Genomic DNA, 25,550 nt, shown 5'->3' on the forward strand with positions numbered 1-25,550 from the left:
GTGTGGTATTTGTGGGAGAGGTAGGCGCGTTGGGGGCGGTAGCCTTGGTTATAGGGAAACGAGGTGTTAGTAGTAGTAGTTGGAGGTGATGGTTTAACTTTCTTTCCCTTCCATCTTCAACAGCGTGCTTTGGCGATTGGGCAAACAGCACCCGGAACTTGAAATCATGCTGCTGGGATCTTACCCAATCCACCCCAAACCCCGCGACAAAATTCTACAACCAGATCGCCCTCGCCATGCAAGAGCTCTGGCTTAACCTTTCTCAGAGGGATCCTCTTGATGCACACGTCCTGTGTGGCAGCGTTCCGGTGTGGGTTGTACAAGGAATAGCTCTGTGACCGCCACAGAGGATCATCCTCAGCCAGGGGGGTGATGATAGTGGTTGTTGTGCCAAGATAGGCTAGTATTCCAGAACTTAGCCCCCCGACTGCTACAACAGATTGCTTTAATTGCTTTCCAATGGGCATTTTGGAGGCGTGCTAGCTGACGTCCAAAGAGATGGAGAGATACGCCGGGTATTGTCGGTGTTTGGGGAGGTTTCTTATCTTACCGTGCCCTCGTATCGAGAGATACGGGAACGACGTCATCGAAATGCCAAGAGATGTACCCCACCCTGCCCCTCCAAGTCTCACGTCTAGTCATTGCTTAATATCTCGGGTCTCTTTCTTAAACCTAATGGCTGGATGGAATGGTCAAAAATTTGGAAAAAAAATTATTAGTTTATTATAGCCAGAATAGTTGATATTAAGGACCTTCTTTCTTAGGGTTCAAGCTCACCACTGCGCGCAGTTGCCTGCTATTGTTGAAACATGTTGTTAAGTTGTCAAGTACCCCGCCAAATTCCACCCGAACTTCACATCAACGCAAAAAAACTCACCGATCATAACAGGGATGATCATGGACCTGTCTGTTATGCTCATGAAATACGATCGTCGCATTAATCTCGGCACTACGTAAGTAATCGGTATAAGGATAACGCATCTCATCCCGTTTCCTGCTTCCTCATCTACCGGATGACCAATGCTCATGTGAACCGGATTATGCTCTTAATATGCTCCCAGCCCTAATTTTTAAACTTCTCCGTGACCATAACTCATAGAGCACATCATCATGACTTAAAAGCAGGGGAGGCTCAGCCAACCGAAGGCAGAACACGAGAATGCTAAATGAAGGACGATGACGACCTAGACTCAACGCAACTTCCAAACTCCAACCGACCGACCGAAATCAGTTAAGATCAGGACATGGCCATCCCCGCAGCCGCACGACTATGGCGGCGGAGCAGCTCGGGCATCCGGCCCTTGAGCAGCTCCTGAAGACACTCGTCGATGACTCTGCCGTCTGTGATGTTCTGGGCGCGGGTCTTGCGCAGCCAGTACTCGAACGGACCGCCTGAAACAATCCAAGCGTCAGCCAATGACTCAACATCACCAAACTCACACCGCTGGGCAAGCAAGACTCCAGGAGCCAAAACTTACGATTTTGCCTCAACGCAGCCCCCAATTCAGCACACCTCTCCGCCGGCGTATGCTCGCCATGCATCTCAGTAAAGTGCGTAATCATCTTCGATATGTCCTTCAGCGGCCACTTGCACGGCGCCGCTGGAGACCGCGGGTTGCCCGCCAGCAAGTACTTGGGCGCCGAGCAAAGCCGGCACTTCCAGAAACCGAGACGCTGCAACGCCGTGTTGACACCCTCCTGCGAGCTGCCCCGCCTAAGATATCGCTCTGGCTCGGGAGAGGGCGATGATTTCATGCGTTTAGTACTAGTCTCGCTAGCATCGTCTTCTGAGGAGCGTTTGCCGGTCGATATAGTGGTAGGCTGGGCCGCAGAGTCTATGACAGCCGGTCTGGTCGGTAGGACAGCTGTTGTGCCTGCGGCGGGCTTGCGGCCAGGCTTGCTGGTGCCGTTGAGGCCGTAGTTGATCGAGGAAGAGGGAAAAGCTGCATAGCCACCCGGTCGCCAGACAGAGCGGCGCGCTTGCGCTTGGATGGTCTCGATGCGGTGCTTACAGTGGCGAATTTGATGACCCAGGTCGAGGATGCGCAGCTGCAGGGTGCGCATCTCTTGCGGAGTGAGATCGTCCTCGTGAAGCTGGGACTTGCAGTAGTCGAGATCGTACTCGTAGGCGAGGATATCTTCCTTCAGCTGGCGGATGGTGATTTCATCGAGGTCAGAGAACTGGTAGTCGTAAGCGTCCACCACACGGCCGTCCACGATGACTGTTTGGCCGTTGCTCTTTGCGATCTCGGTAGAGCTGGAAACACTGGAGGGCCTTGCCCCGTGCTCTTCGACACCATCCATCTCGGCAGGTGTGCTGCGGGAAGAATCAACATCACTGTGTGCTGGTGCAACGGGGCCAGGGGCCACGGTGATGCTGTTGTTTGGCGATGTGTCTTTTGGACCAGCCTGAATGAGTCGGTTGGTTAGCATGTCTTGAGCTGGGATACGTCTTGTTCCATTAACATCACAGTCAGGTAGCTCTTGGCATCATTTGATTGTTGTTGATAGTAGCGAATTACTCTTCGCATTTTTTTTAAATGAAAGATGCTGCTAGCCTGATTGAAAACAGACAAACAACTGGATTAAGATGCGCGCAGAGTATGGAAACCTACCATTCCAACAGAGAATCTCACAGATGATGTCACGGGGATCAATTGAGAAGGATGTGGTGAGGTGAGTGAGTGAGGCCTCAGTATGCAAATCGCGGGCGGTTGTTCGCGTGGTGAGAGGGGAAGAAAAAAAAACAAGTTATGGAATGTGGATAAAGTGAAAGGATTCAAGGAAAACGGTAAAAATGGTTGGTCCCCCGGGAGGAAAAAAGGTTGAAGTAGGCTTGTCGTGGTGCGTGGGAAAGAACCTTCTGGTTTGCAATGCGCTGGTTGATGATAAATGCGAAGGTGCGATCACAAAGAAAACGGATGAGATGAAGCTAGCCTTTGTTCTTTTTTTCTTTCCATCCCTTTTGTCCTTTTTTCTTCCATTTGAACCCTTGCTCCCCCTTGATTGGTTTACCCGGCGGCCCACACCCCCACTCTGGTGCTTTCTTATTGGTTATTTCTAGCATCACGTTCCACCTTCCATCCAGAAAAAGCAGCAAAGAAAAGACAGAAAAAATGATCCTGATACACCAGGTTCCATTTTTTTTTGTGCAATGGTTAGCAGCTTTCGCCATGACTGCTGTGGCCATTGATTTTTTTTCTTCGATCGGCCACATGACTATGAGGAACTCTGACCACGGCGATAAGTTGCCGACGTTGCTTAGTAAATTTTCCGTCGAGGCATCTGATGTGGTGTTTCCTGAAGCATTGATTTACTGAAATTGCACTAGTGCAGGCAGCAGCACTGCTCCTCACTCAGTGTTTTTCAAACTCATAATCTCACATCTATTAGGACATGAAATGAGATCCTCAATATCCGTTGAAGTGCTTGAAAGAGAAGCTTGCTAGGCTTTTTCTCTTCTTGAAATCTTTTGACTGACTCTGCTGCCATCTGTTATTCGAGGAGTGAGGATTATATCTATTGTCGTTTTTTCAGTTGATCTCTTATCATGGTGAAGAAACTTAACGTAATCTGAACTACGGCACTCTGTCAACCAGAAAGGCTCATAGAAGCCTAGCAGGGGAACCAGTTTGTCGGTCACCAAGGGAAATTGACATTACCCGGATAAAGTCAACGGCTATGGCTGAGCCATCCTATGTCACCTATACAGAGCAGCCTCTTTTCCGACTGGCCGGTTCTTATTGATATGTGGCCTGTCTTTCTGTCTAAGAAGGAATCCATTCTGATATTCAAGTTTTTGTTCCTAATAACTGAAATTATGTTCACTTCTCACTTTCTCACCAACACCCTGCATTCATCCTGCTCACCAGATTTCAGTTTCAACTTTCGATTTGCTTAAAGCTCTCAGTCACAACATGAAAGGCAGGTCCCGTCATGGCCGGCATAACAAACTACTCACTGGATTGCTCATTCTGGCCAGACTCATTCAAAACGCATCACCTTTCCCTCCACCAAAGGACTGGACGATTTGCTCAACTCCAAGCCCTGAGCTGACCTCTTGGAAAACCTCACTTTTGGAAGGCACATGTCCACTAGCAGATGATTTCTCGCCGTGGTCACAACCCCCATTATGTCTGGACCCTGCAAACGATAGTGGCTACATTGGTAGTGACGCTGACTGTGTGTTTACCCTCGCTTCGTTCCGAGGAAACCAAGGCATTAGTTTGATTACCACGCCACAACTTGCAGCCAGTCTTGTCACATCCCTTGACGATTCTCGAGTTCATCCATCTTTACGATCGAGAATATTGGAAAATAGCCAACATCAGGAGTCGAAAAGAGGATATGAAGTTCGCGACCTCCCCGGACGAGGAAAAGGCATGCTCGCAACCCAGAAGCTCCACAAGCACAATGTCATTCTGGTTGAGTTTCCAGTTTTGATAGTACGACTAGACTTTATCAACCGGGATATCTTCACTGAGCGGCAGAAGAGGGCCATGCTGCGAAAAGCAGTGAAGCAGCTCCCGCCGGGACGGAGGGATGCGTTCATGGCTCTTGCACGGAGCACGGGCGGAGAGCCAGTACTGGATGTCATACGCACGAATGGGTTTGGGATTGAGATTCAGGGGGAGCAACATCTAGCAATTGTTATCAACGGTTCGGTATGTTTCATTCCCACTCGCCTATGGCTAGCGATCGTATATCTTGTGCGAGAGAGTTTGCTGATGGAAGCATGTCGTTTGTTAAAGAGAATCAATCACAACTGTCGTCCAAAGTAAGTCTTTCGTCAGTGTTGCCATAAGAAGTCCGGTGTAGTGGCAGAACTGAGAGTTGACTGACGACTGAAAGTGTCTTCTGGCGATATAGTCCCAGCAACATGGCCATGGAGGTCGTCACCCTTCGAGACATCCAAGCAGGGGAAGAGGTCACCTACAGCTGTAAGCTTTGACCACACCTCCATGTCGCAACCTTTCCACTGACAAACATCAGACGTCCCCCTCGGATACACCTCCGAAGAACGACAAGCCGTCCTTCAAGCATGGGGCTTCCGCTGCCGTTGTGATTTATGCTCAGCATCACGAAAGGAGAAAGAGATCTCCGATAGTCGTCGAGTCCGGCTCCTCTACATTCACCACACGCTTAGACAGGCATCTGAACTGAACTCTCGACGCATTGGAGAACTTGTTAGTGAAGCACTGTGGCTCATTGACCAAGAACAACTGCATCCTCAGTTGGTGGAGTACTATGAAACCTTTACGCGGGCATATCTCGATATAGGAGACTTCGACATGGCGTGGAGGTTTGCGAACCTGACGGATAAGACTTGGATGTTTTATGGGGGTGAGGAGCATGAGAATTTAGAGGGCATGAAAAAGCTGCGGGAAGATATCCTCCAACGGGCATTGGTTGAGAGGGATGATGATTGAGTGAGGTTAAACTGTTGATGGGCTGATATAGAACACGATTTCCTCGTTCAACTGCTCATAAACAAGCTGTCCCGGTCTGGTATCTACAAGCTACTTCTATTTTGACCCCTTAGAACCTACTCAGGCTTGCGGGCATACACAATCCGACGCCTACAGAACGTGTGAAGCGACTTGTCACTTGTCTGGATTCGCAGTTGACGGAGGTACGACGCGATTTCTTCCTGGCTCCAGCCCAATACCACACCATAGATATAGGTGACATAGCCTGCACGAGAAGATCACTGTTAATCTCCTTTTCACGCCACTCGAAACTCACATCGAACTTAAATAATGGACCCAACGATCTGCATCGTGGACTACATCCGGACTTACCTTCCAAGTCACTATGCACAGCCAGATTCAACAGCTTTCCGACCTCCTGCATCTTGGGATCCGTCGTGTGATCATCAAGTGGACCCACGAAGTCCTTGACAACCATGTCTACAAACCCAGCAGCCTTGATTCCCTCGATCTGGATATCATCCTCGATAACGGTAAACGAACGGCCCAACTTCTTCCCCCCTTCCGTGAACATCTTGCCCCACAAACTCAGGGGACTGTCTTCAGGGACAGGAGTGGTAGATGTCCAGATTGCGGAAATCTCGTAGTGCTCGATCCAGCCGCCCGGTTTGCACACGCGGAAGGCCTCCCGGTAGAATTTGTTCCAGTCCGAGATCGTGCCGACCATGTAGCGCAGGTAGATGAAGTCGAATGTGTTGTCTTGCCAAGTCCAGTCTAGGTTGGCGTCGTCGATTTGGAACTTGACATTGGGTGGTGACCAAGTTGGTTGGATGGGGGCTATATCGGTGGCGATTACTTCGGTGTTGGGGTGGGCCTCGGCGAAGTCTCTGTGGAAGTAGATGAGTAGTTGCGTCTTGTGCCCCGCCGGGCTTCATGTTCACTTACATAGCCCAAAGACCCGTTCCTGTGCCAATCTCTAGGACTTTCTAATCATGGGATCAGCACATATGTCCCTAGCATGCAGCTATCACGAACAATATTACCTTAGCATCAGGCTTGATCGGCGCAAGGTATAACTTTCCATCTGTCAATAAGATCGAGGCATAATGACTGTGCCATCAGCCCTTTGGAACCCATAAACACAATGACGAGAACTCATGCACTTACTTCAACTCCAAGGTGTCTGCATGTGCGTTGTCAACAGGGGCCCAATGCTCTGCTTGTCCAATCTCATGATGGTAGGACCGGCCAAAAAGGGTGCGGTAGTGATAGAGACTGCTAGCAATTGATGTCTTGCTGCTAGCAATACTATCATCCGAATCATCGTCAAATGACACAGGCTAAGAATTAAGAATATTATTAGCCTTGGACTTGTGGGGCTTGTCATTGCTGACACAAAGTTTACCTCCTCTCGTTTGCTCATGTTGGGGTCTTGAAGGGGCGTTTTGTGTCACTCAGAAATGGAGATTTCAAAATACTGCTAGAACCGCCCAGTTCCCAAGGTCAACAACTTTCAAGCACTAAGAAGAGAGGTCTAGTAATTTGCAGGCCGCAGAGCAGCTAATGCGCTTTGTACACGTCTTGCCCAAAGGTCAGGGCGTTGACTATTTATCGTCTGAGGAAACAGCTGGTGCATATCTAAGTTCCATGTTTTTGTTCACGGGTCGCACTGTGTGATGAAGGGACGACGTGATAACTTATACTTGCACAACGACCTACATACATGGCCCCTAGCCTGAATTGGTTCAAGCGGTGACAACTCAGGCTTGCCGTGACACGTTCTGCAGTGGCATCACATTGCATAGCCAAGGGCTTGGCACTGCACCATTGGTGATAGCTATAACACATTCTTGGAATTGATTATTATACCGCTGTTTATCGGTTTACTCTAGACGGAATGTCGATTTGGAAAAAGGCTTGTGGACCAAGTTCTGTGCTGAGTTTATCAACCCCACAAAGGTTTCATGTTAGGACAGTAATTAGGAGTGGAAGGCCACCTAAACTTTACCTGCCATGCCTGGTGCAAAATGATATTCGCCATCAGCATGTCGAACCTTTCTTCAACAAGTCTTGTATGCGATATAATGTTCTAACATTACGTAACAACACCTGAATGGTAAGCTATCACCGACGGCTGTGTCCTGTTCGAGGCTGACATGCATGACCAACCGCGGTGGCAACGGTTCGTGCCGTCTGTCATTGATCGATATGTATATATAGCAAATCTTTCTCGAACTGACTAATGCACTTCGACATATCTAGCATCCATAATCTGCTGCTACACGTGATTGGGTTAAGTAATTGGACAGTGAGCTAGTCATAAGGCCTAGCACACAACATCGCAGGAGAATATTGGGGGCATAAAGTCAGTCAAAGGATTTATTTCCAAAAAGCTTCCTCGACAGTATACAGGCATAAAACTGATTCGTAGACAGAAATGCATCCCTAATGCAGAAAGTTGTGAACGCAGCACTTAGCCACACAGCAGCGGAACAGCATCTCCAACACGGAAGCGTCCTTGTCGAAGTCACAACGTCGCGAATATCTCCTGAGAAAACACTAATAGCTGGATGTGCTTGTGCCGCGAGAGAGTATGTGGATCAAACAACTACTGAGGTTTGCGGCCGTAGACCGCCCAACGAGCGCACCGATAGCGCACAGACTCGTCATCGGCTTGTTCTCATAGTTCAGTAACGAACTTTGCAATATCTTTTGACAACCCTAATACAACTCCGAACGCGTGTGTAACATAGCCTAATCGATCGATTTTCAGCGTAAGTATCGACAAATCCAAAGTCGCGTCACGGTGATATAAGCAGCAAACACACCGCAAAGCCTTGGAGCCTTTCATACCTTCCAAGTCCGTGTGGATGGCTAGATGAAGCATATTTTCTATCATCTCCTTTTCCTTAGAACTGTCAACTTGGTCGTCAAAATGAGTTTTTAGGTCCTTGACGACTATGTCAACAAAGCCGGCCGCTTGTATGCCTTTGACTTGGATGTCATCTTCGATAATGGTAAAGGAGCGGTTCGTTCTCCGTCCAAAGTCTGCAAATAGCGCATTCCACCGGGCCATCGCACTGCCCTCGGGAATCCCCTTAGCACTCTTCCATGTAAGTGTGACTTCCCGGTGTTCAAACCATCCTCCTGGCTTGGTGCAGCAGAAGGCCTGGCGATAGAAATTATCCCAGTCGGTAGTAGTACCAAGCATATAACGCACATAAACAGAATCGAACATATTGCCTGGTCAGGTCCAGAGTTCATTCGCATCATCAATCTGAAACTTTATATTTAGAGGTGCCCAGGTCGACTGATCTGGTGGAAGGTCGGTGGCAATCACCTCAGCATTCCGAAGGTCATCTGCAAATTCTCTGTTTGAGGCTATGTAGGTATGTGTTTATGAGATCTAAGCGAAGAGATTCCACACACATTGCACAGATTTCTGTTCCTGTGCCAATTCAAGCACTTTCAATCAATGGCATTAGATGGATTTAACAATGGGTTTCAGGAGGTGGTCTCTCAACGCGCAATCCAACGAATTCACTTACCTGCACATCAGGCTTGATGGGGGCTAAGAACAGCTTTCCACCCTGCAACAGAACTGACCCATAGTGACTGAAGCAATTAGATCACGGCTGTCCTGAGTAGGCATTTCATATGCTCATCTAAAGAGCTCACACACTTTAGCTCCAGGGTCTGCGCGTGTAGATCGTCTACAGGCAACCAACGCTGTGCTTGTCCAAGTTCTCTGTGGTATGGCTGGCCATACAGAGTGCGGCAGTGATAGAGACTGCTAGCCACAAATGTTTCGATACTAGCAATGCTATCCTCCTTATCAGTAACAGTAACCTTGAGAAAAGAATCAGTAGTTGCGCACTGAAGCACTGTTTTCACAGAACTTACTGACTCCTGTGCCCAACTCATGAGTACGATGAGTATGAATCCAAGATTGAGCGTTGCTCCAGAGCTAAGGGCCCCCATATGATTATCAGCTGCAGCTGGAGGGGTGATAATGAAAAATGTAGCCAGCTTTGGATCTTTATCAGTAAGAAGTGATAGCAAAGAGACAATGGTTAATGCTTATTGGGGGGGGGGGGGCTGCAGGTAGGGCAACTTTTTTAACAGCGCAAAAGAGGGGATGACCTCCTCCAGCTATGTACAACCTCAATGTAAACTGCACGAGCCGCAGCAACTGAAATACGCGGTCATGTATTGTCCGACACGTATTGTACAGAACATGCTCTGCAATGAGGATGGCGCAGCATAGATACATTATATATTAGTAACAAAGCTTCTTCCCAGTCACAATGGCTATGACTTCATTAAGACAACATATTTAGGAGCAGCCTGCGCTGCACACCAAAGCTGTAGTCTCGTGTTCCCCACTGCCTAAAGACAGAATTGGTATAGAGCAATGCTATTTCTGAGTTTGGATAACTTTCCGGCCCTGAATGGTCGTTGCCAACCTTCCTGGGCCAGTGCAAAACCTTCACTGAGCTGTTTAGTCAATAGCAACCAGTGAGTGGTGTGTACAAAGAGCAGAGTATAATAAACACATGTTGATGACTTACACTTACTAGGGATACTCCTTTGAAGAGCAACAGCTGCAATGCTTTATACCCAGCACGACAGAGTTTAATAAGGTTACTTAGGCCTCTCGGCCATGGGGGTACTCACTGGCTCTGTCAATGTAGCGCGCGTGCAGCCCAGAACATCCAAGGGCATCACAGACCTATTAATTTCTCAAACTTCCATCGGCTTGAACCGATAGTCCCTTCAAGGAGCCGGCGTACTGCCAAAGCATCACGGTCTATTTAGCAGGTTATGGTATTGTTCATTATAGCAATTAAGCAGACAAATCACTCCAACGGCCAAGAATGGCCATGTACTACTATCCACGAAATCGAGAAAGAACTCTCGAGCTGTCAATTCAATTCTCATCATGTCTGGACAGACAGTCTCCACGCCTGGTGGTGCCCTTCTGTCAATTTTTTTTCAGGCTTATGATCATGCTCCCCCAAGGATTCAAACATTTTGATTTATCCAATTTTAGTTATTAAACCATGATTTTGGGCTTGAAGCCGTAATCTTACCCTTAAGGTTCGCTAAATTGCTACGTAGGTCAAAGCCCCGGCTTCCTTCTCGACTGGGCCAGACAATCTACCATCCGCAGGTCCCTTCAAGTCTATCACGGTGATATCAACAGAGCCTGCAGCGGCAATCCCACGTCCCTGGATATGGCCCTTCGATGATGGTAAATGAGCGCCTTATCCTCTTGCCACCATCGGCGAAGATATTCCCCAATTAAGCCGTTGGGCTATTCTTAGGACGACCAACGCCAGATTTCCAGGTAGACGTTGCCTCATAGTGCTCAAACTGATCGCCAGGTTTGCAGCAACAGGATGCTTCACGGTATAATTTGTCCCAGGCAAAGGGGGGGGGTGGTTGTGGATCCCATCATGTATCTTGCATGGGTGCAATCAAATGTATTATCGGGCCATGTCCAGTCCGGCTTGGCATCATCGAGCTGAACCCTTTACAATTGGTGGCATCCAGTTTGGTTACATTGGCGTGTTGTCAGTGCCGATGACTTCAGCGTCAAGGTAGAGATCTGCCACCTAGCCCTGTTAAATGAATATATTAATCATATGTTCTTGGCTTTGAACAACATTGGGAAAGCATGGAAATTTGCACTTCCCAGATTTCCGCTCCTGTACCTAAGTCTAAAATTTTCTAAACAGAGGGATATGTGTTGAGGATGAGATTGGCAACAGTCATTCCGGCTGTCAAGAAGCACATGCTTTGATAAACAGATGAGATATGAGCTTGGAATAATTTTCATTGGCTAGGATAACTGAGGCGTAGTGAATAGTCGACATATCATGAGAACACTCCGAAATAAGCTCAAGCACTGTCACATGGACACGGTAGTCCAAGAAGAAATATCCTTGACAGCCAACATATAAGAACACCGGTGACACAAGAGCTGAGAAAGGAAAAGGCATATCTGATTGGTAGAGCCCGGGAAATATAAGGGGGTGGTAAGAATGAGTTAGATAATCTTGCAACGCTGAAAAAAAAAAAACCCTGAAGATACCAGGAGACCGCGAGGTACTCACAAGGGCAAAGGGATTTTATGAAGGGAGTACCTGGACACAATGAAGGATCTCTCTTGGGGTTTCCTCTCCCAAACACAAGGACACTGAGGACCAAGAAAGATTATTACACGTAGTAATTGACTTCGCTGTGCACCCCACATCGTCAGTAGCCACCATCTAACTCATTTGACCCATTGTCGATCCTTGCCTGCACCAGACCAAGTCACCCGTTACAAGCACAGTTAATGGTTACATTTGCTTGAGCTTCAAGGTCTCCGCAAACATGTTTTTTGGTGCCCAGGCTTCAGACAAACCCAACTCCCTGGCATAAGTCCAGCCATACAGATGCCGATATTGGTAGATGCTGCTTGTTATCAATGCTGCACTTGAGGCGACGTCGGTATTGGCATCGCTGGCTGCGCCTGGGTCTACATCGTCGGGCTGGAACCAATTATAGGACAATATCGAGTTCACCCTCTCTCTAATAACCCCTCTTTTACAATACAGAGCTCTCTAAGATGCAGGAATCTGGCTATAACGATTTTTATTCTCATTTAAGAATCTCTGGGCTAACAGTATTTTCACCCAGGTCAGACAACATGAAAATCAATTAATTTGCTACAAACCCCAATTGTGGTACTCCCTAGTGTAGGAAAGAACCTGGCAAGCTCTCATATTCATTTCAGGGCTGCTCATAAACTTGCGCAGAAACCAAGCGGGATAATTTCCCAACATCGCGGCCAACAGGGATGAATGAGGCTGGACTTAAGGCAAACAACTCGAAGAACAAAAAATTCATCCCAGAAGTTTGAAAATAGAGGGGAACCAATTGCGATCTCAACCGCAAATTTTTCACTCCTGAAACTAAAACCGGAAAGAGCATCCCACTGAATGACAGCACTCAGATGGCATGATAACAAGCAGTCACCGCCTGCTGGGCCAAGACTGTCAACGCAGACGGGCGGGCGCGGAAAGCGTAGCCGTGAAGTTGGGAGTCCCACTCAGCGCTTGAATGGAGATGAAACCTTGCAGGGAAGACATTCTTTGAAGTACTGGAAAGCTATGGAGATCAATGCTAGATAACAAGAAAGGAAAGAGCTAATTCTTTTGGGATTGGTCACATGATGAGCAGGCAGGCTATCACCAAGAGCTGGACATTTGGGATGAGGAGAAGGCATTGAGCCCCATTGGATACCACTAGACTTAGAGGATACCTTAATATCTCGACCACAAGAGGGCCAGAACGGTGGCAACAGAGGAAGCCCAATCAGTGTCTAGATATACCCAAGGCAACAGGAGATTGTCGTATTGGACAGACTCATGGGATTTGCTTTGACATGGACTCGGGAGAGATTTACGGAGAGTTCAGATCAGAGAAAAAGATCTCTCCAAGCAATTGCAATCCGAGCAGAAAGGGAAATCAAACTCACCATAGCCCCTCCAGTCGGGAGAGATCCAAGCCAACACCGCGTCAGACCTACGAATCCATCAGGCCAAACGAGATAGAAAGAGGAAAAGTGGGAAACTCCCTCACATGGCCCACACGATGGGGCTCCCCCAGAGTCTCGAGTCCGAGCACAAAGCCAGCAGCCCAGGTTTGGTTACCATTCAGACCCAGTGCTGACCGCTCAAGACAGAGAAAGCCTAGAAGGGGGTCAATAAGAAAAGGATTAGCACGAAAGACAAAGACGTATCTGGTCAGTGTCGCCCTCCAGCTGGCTGACAATGCCCAATAGAAATCAAAGTCGAGCAGGGAAGCTGTGACATCTCGACAGATAATTGTCCCAACAGGGCGTTAGCAATAAGGAGAGGACAGACGGGCCCGACAGGCTGGAAGCTGGGGACATTGCTGCGGCCCACGCCTCGTGTTCTCCAGATTGTGGGCGGAGCGAGTCGATGGAGGAGTGCAACTTGCAGACTCCGTTGTCTCCGCCACGGTGGCACGCTGGACCCGTCCTTAGACTTCTATGACAAATGGATACCGTTAATAGCATCCTGCGTCTTGCAGCGTGTAGGATTAATCTGCCAGCCCCCAACAAGCTCCTGTGCCTGTCGATCAGTAACATGTGGTCACTCACACCCCATAATTGCCATAATTGCCCAAGACGTGTAGCAGGATGCATGATTCTGGTATTGATTCTCGCAGTCGGCCGAGGTAAATAGCTCGATGCGTCTGCTACCCCTCCTTCATCCCATCACCGTGTCGAGGTGGCAGAGATGCGGTCGACGATCAATGAGAGACGAGAATCTCCTTGGAGCTCGCCACATCCCGGGAAACAGGCCAAGATACCGAGGTCTTGGAAAGACGCTAAGAAGAGTTGGGACGATTTTTGCGGATGCCAAGCGTCGAAGGGAAGCAGAGCCTCGAGGCGGCCGGTGAACAAGAGGGACTGGGCTAGGCGAAGTATCCTCGCACCGCAGCGGGCTTGGGCTGCATGATGTCAGATCGTTCCGCTGTCGAGAGGGGAGAAGCTCCAGGCTCCAGCGCAGCTCCATCATCGGACGACGACGACCAATCGCAAGCAAAACCAGAAATCGGCGTGTCGGCTAGAAGAGGGTTGGCGGGCGCAGAACAACCTTAGCGGTTGGTTGGCGGAGGGTTGGCGCACCCTGGGGATTGGATAGGACGAGGGAAAAATGACGGACAATGAGTGGTCAACCCCTCTTCTCCTCCACTCACTCCCCCCCCCCCACCTCCTCCGCAAATTTCCCCGCGTTTGCGGAGAAAGACCGCGGCAGTTCGACCGATGGAACACAGGACCCCTGCCGACCAACCCCCCCTGCTGCCATGCCAAGCATGCGCCTCGAACGCCACCATGTCGGCGACGGTGCAGTAGTGCCAGCCCAGCATGACCCCCAGCAGCCTCGACACACCGTCCACACGTGCCCAGCATGGCCTTCCCTGCTCTGCAACGGCGACGACATCCTGATCGGGAATCTTGGCCCTTGAGCCAAATCTGACAGCTCGCAACGTTTCTCCATTTCTTGATGGGGGAGATGGGGTCACTGGGTCAGCAAGAAGCCATTGGGACGACGACAGGACCCGTTCCCCAGCTGATTCGACTAGAGAGCCTGTCCCTCCTGACCTCTCTGGCTGGCCTGGCTGGTCGCGAGGAGACGACAAGTTTGACGACGGCCTCGTCCTCGAGCTTTGTCGGTTGTGGGTTTTCAAAGGGGCGGTGGAGGAGGAGGCAAGAGTGCAGCACCTGGACTCTTGGACCTGGGGAAAATGGAGCCAGAAGCATGTCAAGCGCCGGATGAGGTACCAGAACGCGTGGATTGGGCAGAAGTTGGAGTCGACTGGACTCGAGCTACCGGGCCCGGTCGTTCGGCTGTGCTTGGCTCACATCTGGGGCCGTCCCGGCGAGGAGGGCAACAAGGAACTCTGGGGAAGATCCAGAGTCAGCCATTGGACGAGAGACCAACGTCGACAGGCTTGTTTCTTGCTCGCATGCTCATCATCCATCACCGCGCTAGACATCCAAGATGCGGGGGTGGAACTGTCACACGAGGCGACCCGGTAATGGAGATCCAGGCCGGTCAGCCAGGGAGGGGTTGAAGGCAAGATTGTAGTCGTCCATTACTTATACCACCTCGATACCCTCCTTTACTCGTGTCTTTTCGTTCCTCGTCCCTCGCCTTCATCTTCACCCGCAAGCAGAACCTCGACTCTTCGCCTCTTGACCACCCAAAACGTCACAAAAACTCCTTCGACCAGACACCAGACAACAGCACACAGCTACACGAGACCAACATGTCCGGTTCGCAGGAGAAGGTGGCCGTCGAGACGGTCGAGGCCGCCGACTCGGACCGTGGCACCAAGGAGTCTGGCATCGCCTCGCCGGCCCCTATCAACCCCGATGACTTCGGCTTCACGCCGCAGGAACAGAAAAAAATCATCCGCCAGATCGACCGGCGTCTTGTCTTGACGGTCGGCGCCCTGTACTGCATCAGCTTGATGGACCGTACCAACCTGGGCGCTGCCATGATCGCCGGCATGGGCACCGATCTCAAGCTCATTGGCAACCGCTATGTATGAACCCAAGCGACCTTTTCTTTTCTTTTCTTTTTTTTTTGACAGAGCGACCGACTAACACAGTCCAGAGCGTCATCACTCTCGTCTTCTTCGTCACCTATGTCATCTTCCAGCCGCCCTCAACTGTCATCTGCCGCAAGATCGGACCCAGGTTGCACATGTCTGTCATCACGGTTCTCTGGGGCGGTGTCATGATTGGCATGGGTTTCATCCCAACTTGGGGCGGCATGACGGCGATGCGTCTGATTCTCGGTGTCCTCGAGGCTGGTTTCTTCCCCAGCTGCGTCTATCTGCTGAGCACCTGGTATACGAGGTGTAAGAACTGTCCAGCATTATCATCGAGGATGAAAGAGCACGGCTAACTCCAGCAGACGAGGTCGGCGTGCGCAACTCGATCTTCTATCTCTGCGGTTCGGCCGCGTCTGCCTGCGCGGGTATCCTGGCCTATGGCGTAAGTTTCTCGCACTTGTGGGGTAAAGATGACTTGGATGCTGACCGCCGTAGCTCATGCAAATGGCTGGCCTGGCTAATCTCAACGGCTGGCGCTGGATCTTCATCATCGAGGGTATCCTTACCGTTCTTCTGGGTACCGCTGGCTACTGGCTGCTGGTTGACTTCCCCGATTCGAAGCGCAAGACCTGGGCTTTCCTGGGTGAGCGCGAGCGTGCTTGGATCTGCGCCCGCGTGCAACAGGACCGCGGTGATGTCAAGCCTCAGCCCTTCTCGATCATCAAGTATCTCAGGCCGGCGCTTGACATCAAGATCTGGGCGTACGCCATGATCTTTTTCAACACCACCACCGTCACCTATGCCCTCGCTTACTTCATGCCCATCATTCTGCAGTATAACATGGGCTTCAGCGTCGGCGCTGCCCAGTGCCTGGTGGCTCCTCCTTATGTCTTCGGCGGTATCGTCACCTACCTGACCGGTCTTGCCGGCGACAAGTTCCGCCTTCGTGGTCCCATCATCATCTTCAACTGCATCCTGGTCCTCATCGGTCTACCCATCGTCGGCTGGGCCACCTCGCCCGGTGTCCGCTACTTCGGCATCTTCCTCATGACCGCCGGCGGCAACGCCAACGTCCCCGCTGCCATGTCCTACCAGGCCAACAACATCCGCGGCCAGTGGAAGCGCGCTCTGTGCTCGGCTACCTTCGTCTCTTTTGGTGGTATCGGTGGTATCGCTGGCTCGCTGGTCTTCCGCTCGCAGGACAGCCCGCACTACCGCCCCGGTCTGTATGCCTGCTTCGCCACGACCGGTCTCAACATTCTCCTCGTTTGCCTGCTCAGTCTCTACTTCCGCCATGCCAACGCGAAGGCTGACCGCGGGGAGGTTGAGCTTGAGTGCGATGGGGTGAGTATCTTTGGCTACATGAAGTCCTTTTGGATAGGATGCTAACGACTTACAGGATGATGACTACGAGCCTGGCTTCCGCTATACTTATTAAACGAAATGATTATGGATATGAGGTGTGTTGGCCAGACCACGCATCTACGTTTTGGATATGACTAGTGTGCTATTGGAGGGATCTGGGACCAACATTTTTGAATGATAAGCTAGTTTAGTATTGCTATGCTGGCCTCTCTGGAAGGGCGGCAATGATGATGAAATTCATCACTCTACCTTTCAAGTTTGTCCCCTTGGGTTATGATTGTGTTTTTGAATGTGAGACATTTCTTTCTTTTTTTTTTTTTGGTTCATTGTTCCCGCTCGTAATGTTTTGGGCTCCCCGACTCAACAATCCGAGTCGGGGCTCAAACAGATGCCCTGGATGAACGTTCGTCCAAAATCGTCGAGTCGAGTCCACCCACTCCATCTAACCTATCACCACTCCACGCCTCTACACACCTCCACACCTCCACACCTCCACGCCAGCCAGAACGACAGGCTCCATCGCATCTCAGATGGAGCTAACTTCAACCTCCGCATCAAGGATCATCGTTGGCAAAAGATTGGTTCCTGTCTAACCAAGCGGAAAGAGAGATAATTCTTTTCGTCTCCCCCCGCAATTTCAGCGGAGTATGCTTGCGCCCACATCCCTTCGATGACGAGCCCACTCAAAACAGCTGGACTGGGTTTCCACATCCTTTTGACAGTTTTGGTTTGGTGGTCCACTGATGGTCCACGTGGGTGTCAAAGCCCGTCAAGACGGACGAGGGACATGGAACTGTGTCATTAACATGCCAAGGAGGGGAGGGGACATGACTCAGGTACTTGGGGGAAGAGGGCAAGGCAGAGAAGACGGGCAGACAGGGAGGGCAATTGACAGGTTGGTTGGGGAAAGGGAGCTAGGCAAACTTGGCTTGGGGTCAGGAAGCTGAACCGGCGGGAGAATAAAAAGCCTGATTCTCAGGGTCCCTGGACTGGAGAGTGAATGAAAAAAAGGGGTAAGCTGACTGCTGGATGGACTCAATTGGGGTGGGGGACGGTGAAAAAAAAAAAAAAAAAAGGTACGGCGGCTCCACCTAAGCCTACAGAAAGTTTGGGAAAGTAAAGGAGAGATGACCACGACAACGGAACACGTCGTTCAGGAGGGTGCCAGTGCCAAGGGTCGGTGTGTCCCAGGAGCGTGGAGATGAGGGAAACAAACAGGAAAGGAGCAGTAAGGGTTGGGTGTCATTAGGACTCTGGGAGAAAAACGGGGGCCAAGCTGGGAATGAGACCAAAGATGGAGTAAGTTTGAGCAAGCCCAATTGCCCTATTGTGTTCTATGTGTTGCGTGCATTACGATGTTGACTGGCTTGCAGACAGACGAGAGACCGACGATGCAAGCCATTGATCGGGGAGAAAACTGTACTCGACCGCCGCTGGGGAAACTAAAAAGTCCCGACATCGACATCGGGAACCAACTGCTCGGCGGTCCTCTTTTTGCGGAGGCTGCTGAAACATTCAGGGTCAGATCGTCTAGATTTTGTCGTTCAGCTATCCAACACACTCTCTTTCCTTGCCGGTTTCTCTCACTTGGTCGGCGTTCGGCTCGGTCCCGGCTATACCTTCACCCCCTGGCAGGGGTGGGATTACATAAGCCACTAACATACACTAACATGACTTCAGTTGACTAAGCACTCGCCACTCCTACATATTGCAATACTTGTCTACGACAAAGGAGGAATGATGAACCGGCAATGTTAATCCAGCGGTCAGGCCCAGAGATAAGATTCATACACTCGGAGGTCGCCGTCGGTGGGAGCGAGAACGGGAGGGAAAACAGGGAGGGGGAGATGGGGCGGTAGTGGCGGCGACGATGGAGTCAGTTAACCGGCTAACGCATTCTGGTGGTGCCTCGGTCTCTTATCGGCTGGACAGGGTGCTAGGTTTTCTTGGTCCGGCAGGGTTTTTTTTTTCTGGTTCAAGTCTTGGTCTTGGGAGGTTAAGTAAAGGGGCTGGGGCTGGGGCTGGGTCCTGAGTGGATGTGGGAGTCGTGGTTTGCTTTTGCGGTCTGTGTTGACAATGGGGAGTCGTCGTGGTCGGGGATGCATTAGGTCAGGTCCAGGAAGGGGAAGGGAGGTAGGACGCCATTAGGAGGAGCGCAAAACAGGAGGGGAAAAACGGGACGTCTGCCATGCCGAGAAGGTAGGTAGGTAGGTAGGTAGGTCATTTTGGCTGTGCGCGCACGCGTGTGTGTGTCTGCTGCTTGTTGGTGGTGGTGGTGGTGCTGTGTCGGGATGCTGCTGTGGGTGTCTTGTCTCCTTCGGTCACTCATCCCGCTGTTTGCCAGGAGTGATGCTCGCTCCGCAAACAACCACATCGCAAAATACTGTGATACCCATCCTTTTTCGCATCGCGAACGGATCTACATGAAACTCGCAAGACAGTGGTGATGGGATGCTGATGTTTATATCCCAATCACAAACCCGTCTCACTCCATCCGTCTGTCAGGCTCCATCGCAAATAACCTCGGCAAAATCGCCCCCAAGAACCTGATAAGCGTCGGCTAGCTGGATCCCAGGAACCGGAACGGAAATATGTTCGGATATCAAAAGCAGCTGAACATCGGGTATCGGGCGTGACGGAGAACAAAGATCGGATTTCGATGATTCAGGCTCGGCTGTTGTTGAGTAAACAAACAACGAAGCTTAGGCAAGGGAAGAAGGACTCTATAGATATCTATCTATCTGTTTGCTTAGGTAGCTGCTGGAAGTAGCCAACCAATTCTAAGAATACTTGAAAACTTGAGAACCAAGCAGAATGCCCACCGCCTTGGGGTATGAGTGATGTCATCACTGCTTCGCTTCGAGGACAATATGACTGTGATGAGGGTTGTCGACAAGTGCTAAAACGATGCGGACCATCGAACTCGAGGGCCTTGAAACAAGACCGCCGCTGAATTAAACGATTCATTTCGAACGGCCGGATGGTTGAAATTTCGAAACGAGGAAAATCGGAATCATGACAACCACTCGAGAACATCCCCACGACGAACCGCGCCCGAGCTCGCATTGCGTCGTTGCCGCACCGAAAAGAGCTGAAGACGCTTAAAAGAAGGACTTCTTGATGCTACCAAGCAGTGCCTCGCGCTTCTGTTTCTTGACGTAATTGTTGACGCTTTCGGACCTGTTAGGAAGAAAAGAAAAGAAAGACGGAGGAGTCAGTGTTTTCTTTTTTTTGCTCGAGGGATCTCGAGAGTCATATCCAAAATGCTCATTCCTTCCAACTTTTCATCCAACCCTTGATTTGGCGTCCTCCTGGGCATAGCCAATATTGAAGCGAACAATATATGAAGACGAGCAGAACAGAACAAGAGAGAAAGAAGGATATACTCACCACCCTTGCGTCGTCTCTTGCAACTTCATCATCGCATCATCAACCACATTCAACCTCTCCATTCGCTCATCAATCTGCCGTGCCAAATATTCACCCCACCCCTCCTGACTCTTGCTTGCCGTCCCTCCTCCCTCCTCCCTGTGCGCCCCCTGGGCAGCCTGCTTCTCCATTTCCCTCCTCCTCTCCCACCCCTCCCCGCCGATCAATATCCCCAGATCAGTCACGCTCACATACTGCGTCCCCGTCACCCACTCCACGCCAGAGATGGTCGGTCTAGCAGGACACTCGCGGCCCTCAATCACCAAAAAGTCGCCACCGTCCCCGGCGCCGTGGTATCGCTCGTCCCTTCGTTGATAGCCTTGCTGTGTCTCCCGCCAGACGGAGTAGAGCCCGATTTCGGAGGGGCCCATCCAAGCGAGGATGCTACCGGAGCGAGAGATGGCTGCGTTCAGGGCGCGGGCGGGGTCGAGGGCGGGGAGGGAGAGGTGTGAGAGTTCTTTGAGGTGTGGGAGGGAGAAGATTCGGGCGAGGGAGCCGGAGGAGTGGAGGGTCAGGAGGGCTGCGAAGGGGGGAACATTGGGGGAGGAGAGGGAGCGTGGGGGGTAGACGACGGAGGCTGCGTCGCAGAGGTGACCGGAGATGTCGTCTAGGGAACGTGAGGCCACCGGTTTGGAGGTCGGCGGTTTGAATACGCGGGCCGTGGATTGGGTCGCTGATACCAATGTTAGTGAGCGGGTTTTGGAAAAAGAGGGGGGGGGGGGGGGAAAGGAGAGAGAGAAAGAGGGAAGAGACTTACCGACTACGAGGATGCCGTCGACTTTGCGACCCTCTCTCAAGCCAGCAACAGCGTCTACTGTCGCCGCCGCGGGGAGACCATTATCCCCATTGACAGGGCAAACCGCCATAACGCGATCACTCCCGACCTTGCTCACGCCCGCAGGCTCAACCCGGTACCCAGGCTGTCCCTTGCCTGCCCCTTGAACAGGCAGTATTTTGAGCGTCACTACCCTACCCCTATCCGTCCCAACAAAACACGCAATACTGGAATACCCGTCTTCGCCCAACGTCATGACCCCAAACTCCAGCACCGTCGCAAACTCCGGCCTGCCATCCATCGCATGCTTGCCCTTCCCGAACGCCAACAACGATGACCTCTTGTCCTGCTCCCTGGTCAAGTCGCCAACCTGCGCCTGGAAAATCACCGCAGGCCCGCGTAGATCGAGCACACTAACACACCCATTCTCCGACGCAGCCGCCACGAAACCGACATCGGATACCTTAACAGCACTGACAGGAGCCTTCCCTCCCGGCAGGGCATACAACACCAGCGGCATCAGTCCCTCCCTCAAATTGGGCTCCGTCCGATGCGAGATGTCCCTCACCTCGCCCGGCTTCGTCTCCCCTTCCTCTTTCTCATCTTCCCGCCTTCCAAGGAAGGCATTATTATTATTTACCCCCCACCTCCAAACAACCACCTCTCCCCCCTTCGTGCCGGCAACCATCTCCGCCGTAACCTCACTCATCCCCACGACCGTGACCCCCGCCATCCCGCTGGCATCCGTCTCCCCGACCCTGCCCACCGCCCGCGCCACATCAACTTGCAACTGTCCCGCGTTCTCAATCTCACTGCTCCTCCCGAACCCGACATCCCACGCGCGAATCGTACAATCCGCGTGCGCGGCAAGCACGACATGCCGAAACGGATACGGATACCTGCTCTCGCCATGGAACGTTGGCGCCGGGGCACCCCCGCGCAAGAAATTTTCTCCCGTCTGTCGCTTCTCGACCAATCCCAGCCATCGCTCGCGGGGGATGTGCGTCAGGAAGATGCGGTTGACAAACGGGTGGATGAAGCTCAGTGACGGAGGGAGCATGTTGGTTGGGGAGATGGGGTAGCCGGAGGGGATGGTCAGCGTCACCACCTCGCCGGACGTGAGGAGGACGAGAGCGGCGATGGGGTCGCAGGCGCCGTGGTAGTGGGGCGAAGAGCGCGGGATAAGAGTGTAGGAGGCGACTTCGGCGCCCGGGGGTACGGGGAGGGGGACCAGGCGCTTGGGGGCGGTGAAGTGTTGTGTGAGGGTGTCCCAGGAGGAGGTGGCGTAGGTGGGAGTTGGGCCGAGGTCAAGGAAGGTGAGGGGGGTGGTTGATGTCGTTGAGGTTGAGGGAGAGGAGAGGGAGGGGGCATTGCCGCCGAGAATGAGGAGGGCAGTGTCGTCTGGGTTGGAGGGGGATTTGCAGCACCAGGAGAGTTTGGCGATTGGCGCACGACGACAGGAGTTGTCTTCGATGCTGTCGACGACGACGGTGCAGACGCAGAGAACCCTTCCCTCTTTCACGTCCCAGACTACCAGTCTTCCATCGTCCAACCCGGCGACGATGAATGTTCCCGTGGGATGCCACGCAGCACAGGTGATCCTCGCCTTTCCCGTCTGGTGCTGAGGCAGCTCTAGCCACTTCTGCACTTCATTCCTCTTGAAGGAATACACCACCACAGCCTCGGTATACGCCACCGCCAGCTTGCCCACATCCCTCGGATGCCAGTGCACGCCAACAACACCGATCGAATGCAGCCCAGCCACTCTGCCCTTCTCACGTTCCCTTTCCCTCCATACATTCCCCAACCTCCACGCCCCCCCTCCCACGGCCGGCCTCCCCGACACCAAATCAAACGCCATCACGTCCCCGCCCGCCTGGAGCCCTACTAACGCCCATTCCAAAGCCGGATCGGTCGCGAGACACGCAACCTTCGCATACGTCGCCCTCCCCACCAGACCCGGCGGACATGCCGCGAGATCATACAGCAACACATGATCTCCGCCATCCAGTACCAACAACCTCCGTCCGCCGCAAACGAATCTAACGTCCACGACCGACGCAGCCCCTTCTTTCTTCGTCAGGCCCAACCCTGCGATCCCCGAGGAGGTCTCGTTCGGCGGAGGGGGATCAATCACCCTCTGCACGCGGCCTGCCCCGAAGAGGTAGATGCGTCCACGACCATACTTGGATTCGGCAGTGCCCACAGCGAGAAGGGATTGCACCGGGTCGTATGCGAGGCACGTGACAAGGGAGTTGATGCCGTGTCGGGAGAGGAGGCGGGAGGTTTGTTCGGCGAAGGGGGAGGTCCATCCCGTCTGGGATGATGAGCCCGGGGGCACCAGGCCGGCAGAGAGGTCGGGGGTGTTGCGGTGGCGGATGAAGGACATATTTGTTTAAATTGCCGTTAGGGGTTCGTTGAGGTAGGATGACGTGACAGAGTGAGATTGAGCGACAAAGGTAGATTGGTGATGAGGTTGATGGGGTCAGGTTGCTTTGCTGTGTGCCTCAGACGGGGTAGGAAAGCATTCATTGGTTTGTTAGCAGTCGTGTGAGGGTGCCACAGCGTGCCGGCGTGACAGAGAGAGATTGTAGGGATCGTAAAACTAGTGTCAAAAGTCTGCTTGTTGTTGTTGTCGTCTCTGTTTGTCGTCTTCGAGGAGAGGTCGTTTTCACTCTCGCTCCGCAGAGAAATATACGAATGCTTTTTCAAGGGCTGGTAGGTCAATCACCCATATATCTCACCATCCCCTCAGGCCTTCAGAATCTTCACGTGCCGATCTGTTCACTTTTCGCAAGAAAGCCCGTTGGCTCCTCGAAAAAGAAAAAAAAATAATCCCAAAACCGTCCCTTTCTTTAATAATAATACCGATCTCGTTCTTGCTTGGGTCTGTCAACCTTGAAACCATCAAACTTCACAATCAGAGGCTCGAAATAGAATGAGAGAACTTCAACCCCTCACACGTTAAAGAAAGAACTTGAAGTGATTGTCGTCAGCCTTGTCGGGTCTTCAAAAAGCCGGCCAAATGGAGTGGGGCAGCTTGTGATCCTGAGGTGGGTCACGGCCAACAACCAGGATGCTATTCGATGATCTTACGTAAGCATGCATGAAGCGATTGGCTGGACTGGGAGGGGGACTTGCGTCATCGCTCTTGGCATGAATAAGTGAACTAATGAGAGGGTTAGGGTTGACAAAAGGGGTTGGGGAGTTGACATAGGGATGAGTTCAGGGTGGGAGGAGGGGAAAAAGAAGGGAGGGGGGGGGGGGGTTGCGGGGGGCAAGGGCGGAAGCAGACAAAGAGGAAGATGGCAAGAGATGAACTCATTTTTTGCATGGTTCGTCTGCTTCTGGCAACGATTGGCTTCGAAACCCTAGACCGTCAGGCACGTATCCGACACACCAAACAGACTGAGTCGAAATATCAAGTAGAAGTGTCATATGATTTTCTGGATCACCACTATTTCATAAATACATCATCGTCATTATTACGAACTTGATCTTTGTTTGCTTCCGAACTCCCCAACTCTTTCAGGTCAAGATTACGCCTCTTAGCAACAAAAAAAAAGACGGTGAGCTATCGGGTCATTTGTTAGGGTTAGGCGGCAATATTAAGCTGATAAAGAAAAATGGAAAATTAGCGAGTACACCTACCCATTTTAATGAGCATGAAAGGAAACGGAAGATATTGATTAGGTGTTTGAGTGAGGGTTACTATTGAATGGCGATGGTACCTGAGTAAGCTAAAGCTCTTTGTTCTTGTCTCCCCCTGACTGTGTTGCCCCGGCTACCCTCCATTCGTTTATTTTCAACCCCTCCTCTATCACTCAGGGGCATAGCTCAAGGCTCTATTAAACAATGTGAAACAGCTCTACCATGCTGGTAACAATCGAAATTTCAACTCACCATCTCAGCTACACCATGCTACAATTCACCCGTTGTGTTTGTCTGTCTCATGCTGTCTCACTTCCAGGACACCTCACATACACACTCACTCACACTCCACTCACACAGACACACATACAGACAGACACGTATACACACTCTTACTTGACTAACTTACTGCAGAGATCATGATGGATGCCTAACTCAACGTCATTGCCACTACCTCCTTAACTCAAATAACCACTCTGGTCTTACGCGGTTAGACCCTGGGCCCTAGAGAGGTAGCCTAAGATCGCCGCCGCCAAGCGCTCATGTACATAAATCCCTAATAACACACACAGCCATAGTTATTCTCATAGGCCCCCCTCCATCCATGACATGCCACATAAAATAGCTTTTCCTTACCTTTCCCCCTCTTCCCACCTCCCTCCCCCCCTCCCTTAACCTCCCTAATCCTTCCAACCCTAAAAAAGGTAGCTTAATTACCTGAAAGATAAAGCAAAAAAAGAAAAAGAAAAAAGAAAAAG

At 51.4% G+C, this 25,550-nt stretch overlaps 5 protein-coding genes across 5 annotated transcripts; 2 read left to right on the forward strand and 3 right to left on the reverse strand.

The window, feature by feature from the left end:
* Positions 1–1,237: 1,237 nt before the first annotated feature.
* CTHT_0016810 (uncharacterized protein) lies at positions 1,238–2,433 on the reverse strand (the record flags this gene model as incomplete). Its single annotated transcript, XM_006692120.1, has 2 exons — positions 1,238–1,392; positions 1,479–2,433. 2 exons carry the CDS (start codon positions 2,431–2,433, stop codon positions 1,238–1,240), a joined length of 1,110 nt encoding a protein of 369 aa, XP_006692183.1.
* A 1,949-nt stretch (positions 2,434–4,382) lies between these two features.
* Positions 4,383–5,429, forward strand: CTHT_0016820 (uncharacterized protein; the record flags this gene model as incomplete). The annotated part of the gene is made up of 4 exons (XM_006692121.1): positions 4,383–4,664; positions 4,752–4,777; positions 4,870–4,940; positions 4,993–5,429. 4 exons carry the CDS (start codon positions 4,383–4,385, stop codon positions 5,427–5,429), a joined length of 816 nt encoding a protein of 271 aa, XP_006692184.1.
* A 116-nt stretch (positions 5,430–5,545) lies between these two features.
* Positions 5,546–6,852, reverse strand: CTHT_0016830 (uncharacterized protein; the record flags this gene model as incomplete). The annotated part of the gene is made up of 6 exons (XM_006692122.1): positions 5,546–5,694; positions 5,802–6,316; positions 6,375–6,415; positions 6,473–6,539; positions 6,597–6,769; positions 6,835–6,852. The coding sequence occupies 6 exons, from the start codon at positions 6,850–6,852 to the stop codon at positions 5,546–5,548; spliced, it is 963 nt and encodes a 320-aa protein (XP_006692185.1).
* A 7,524-nt stretch (positions 6,853–14,376) lies between these two features.
* Positions 14,377–17,010, forward strand: CTHT_0016840 (uncharacterized protein; the record flags this gene model as incomplete). The annotated part of the gene is made up of 7 exons (XM_006692123.1): positions 14,377–14,402; positions 14,595–14,928; positions 15,189–15,560; positions 15,632–15,878; positions 15,935–16,014; positions 16,068–16,916; positions 16,972–17,010. The coding sequence occupies 7 exons, from the start codon at positions 14,377–14,379 to the stop codon at positions 17,008–17,010; spliced, it is 1,947 nt and encodes a 648-aa protein (XP_006692186.1).
* A 3,028-nt stretch (positions 17,011–20,038) lies between these two features.
* Positions 20,039–23,530, reverse strand: CTHT_0016850 (uncharacterized protein; the record flags this gene model as incomplete). The annotated part of the gene is made up of 3 exons (XM_006692124.1): positions 20,039–20,117; positions 20,328–21,039; positions 21,124–23,530. 3 exons carry the CDS (start codon positions 23,528–23,530, stop codon positions 20,039–20,041), a joined length of 3,198 nt encoding a protein of 1,065 aa, XP_006692187.1.
* Positions 23,531–25,550: the final 2,020 nt, after the last annotated feature.

Source organism: Thermochaetoides thermophila (assembly GCF_000221225.1).
Source record: "Thermochaetoides thermophila DSM 1495 unplaced genomic scaffold scf7180000011815, whole genome shotgun sequence".
Lineage (NCBI taxonomy): Eukaryota > Fungi > Ascomycota > Sordariomycetes > Sordariales > Chaetomiaceae > Thermochaetoides > Thermochaetoides thermophila.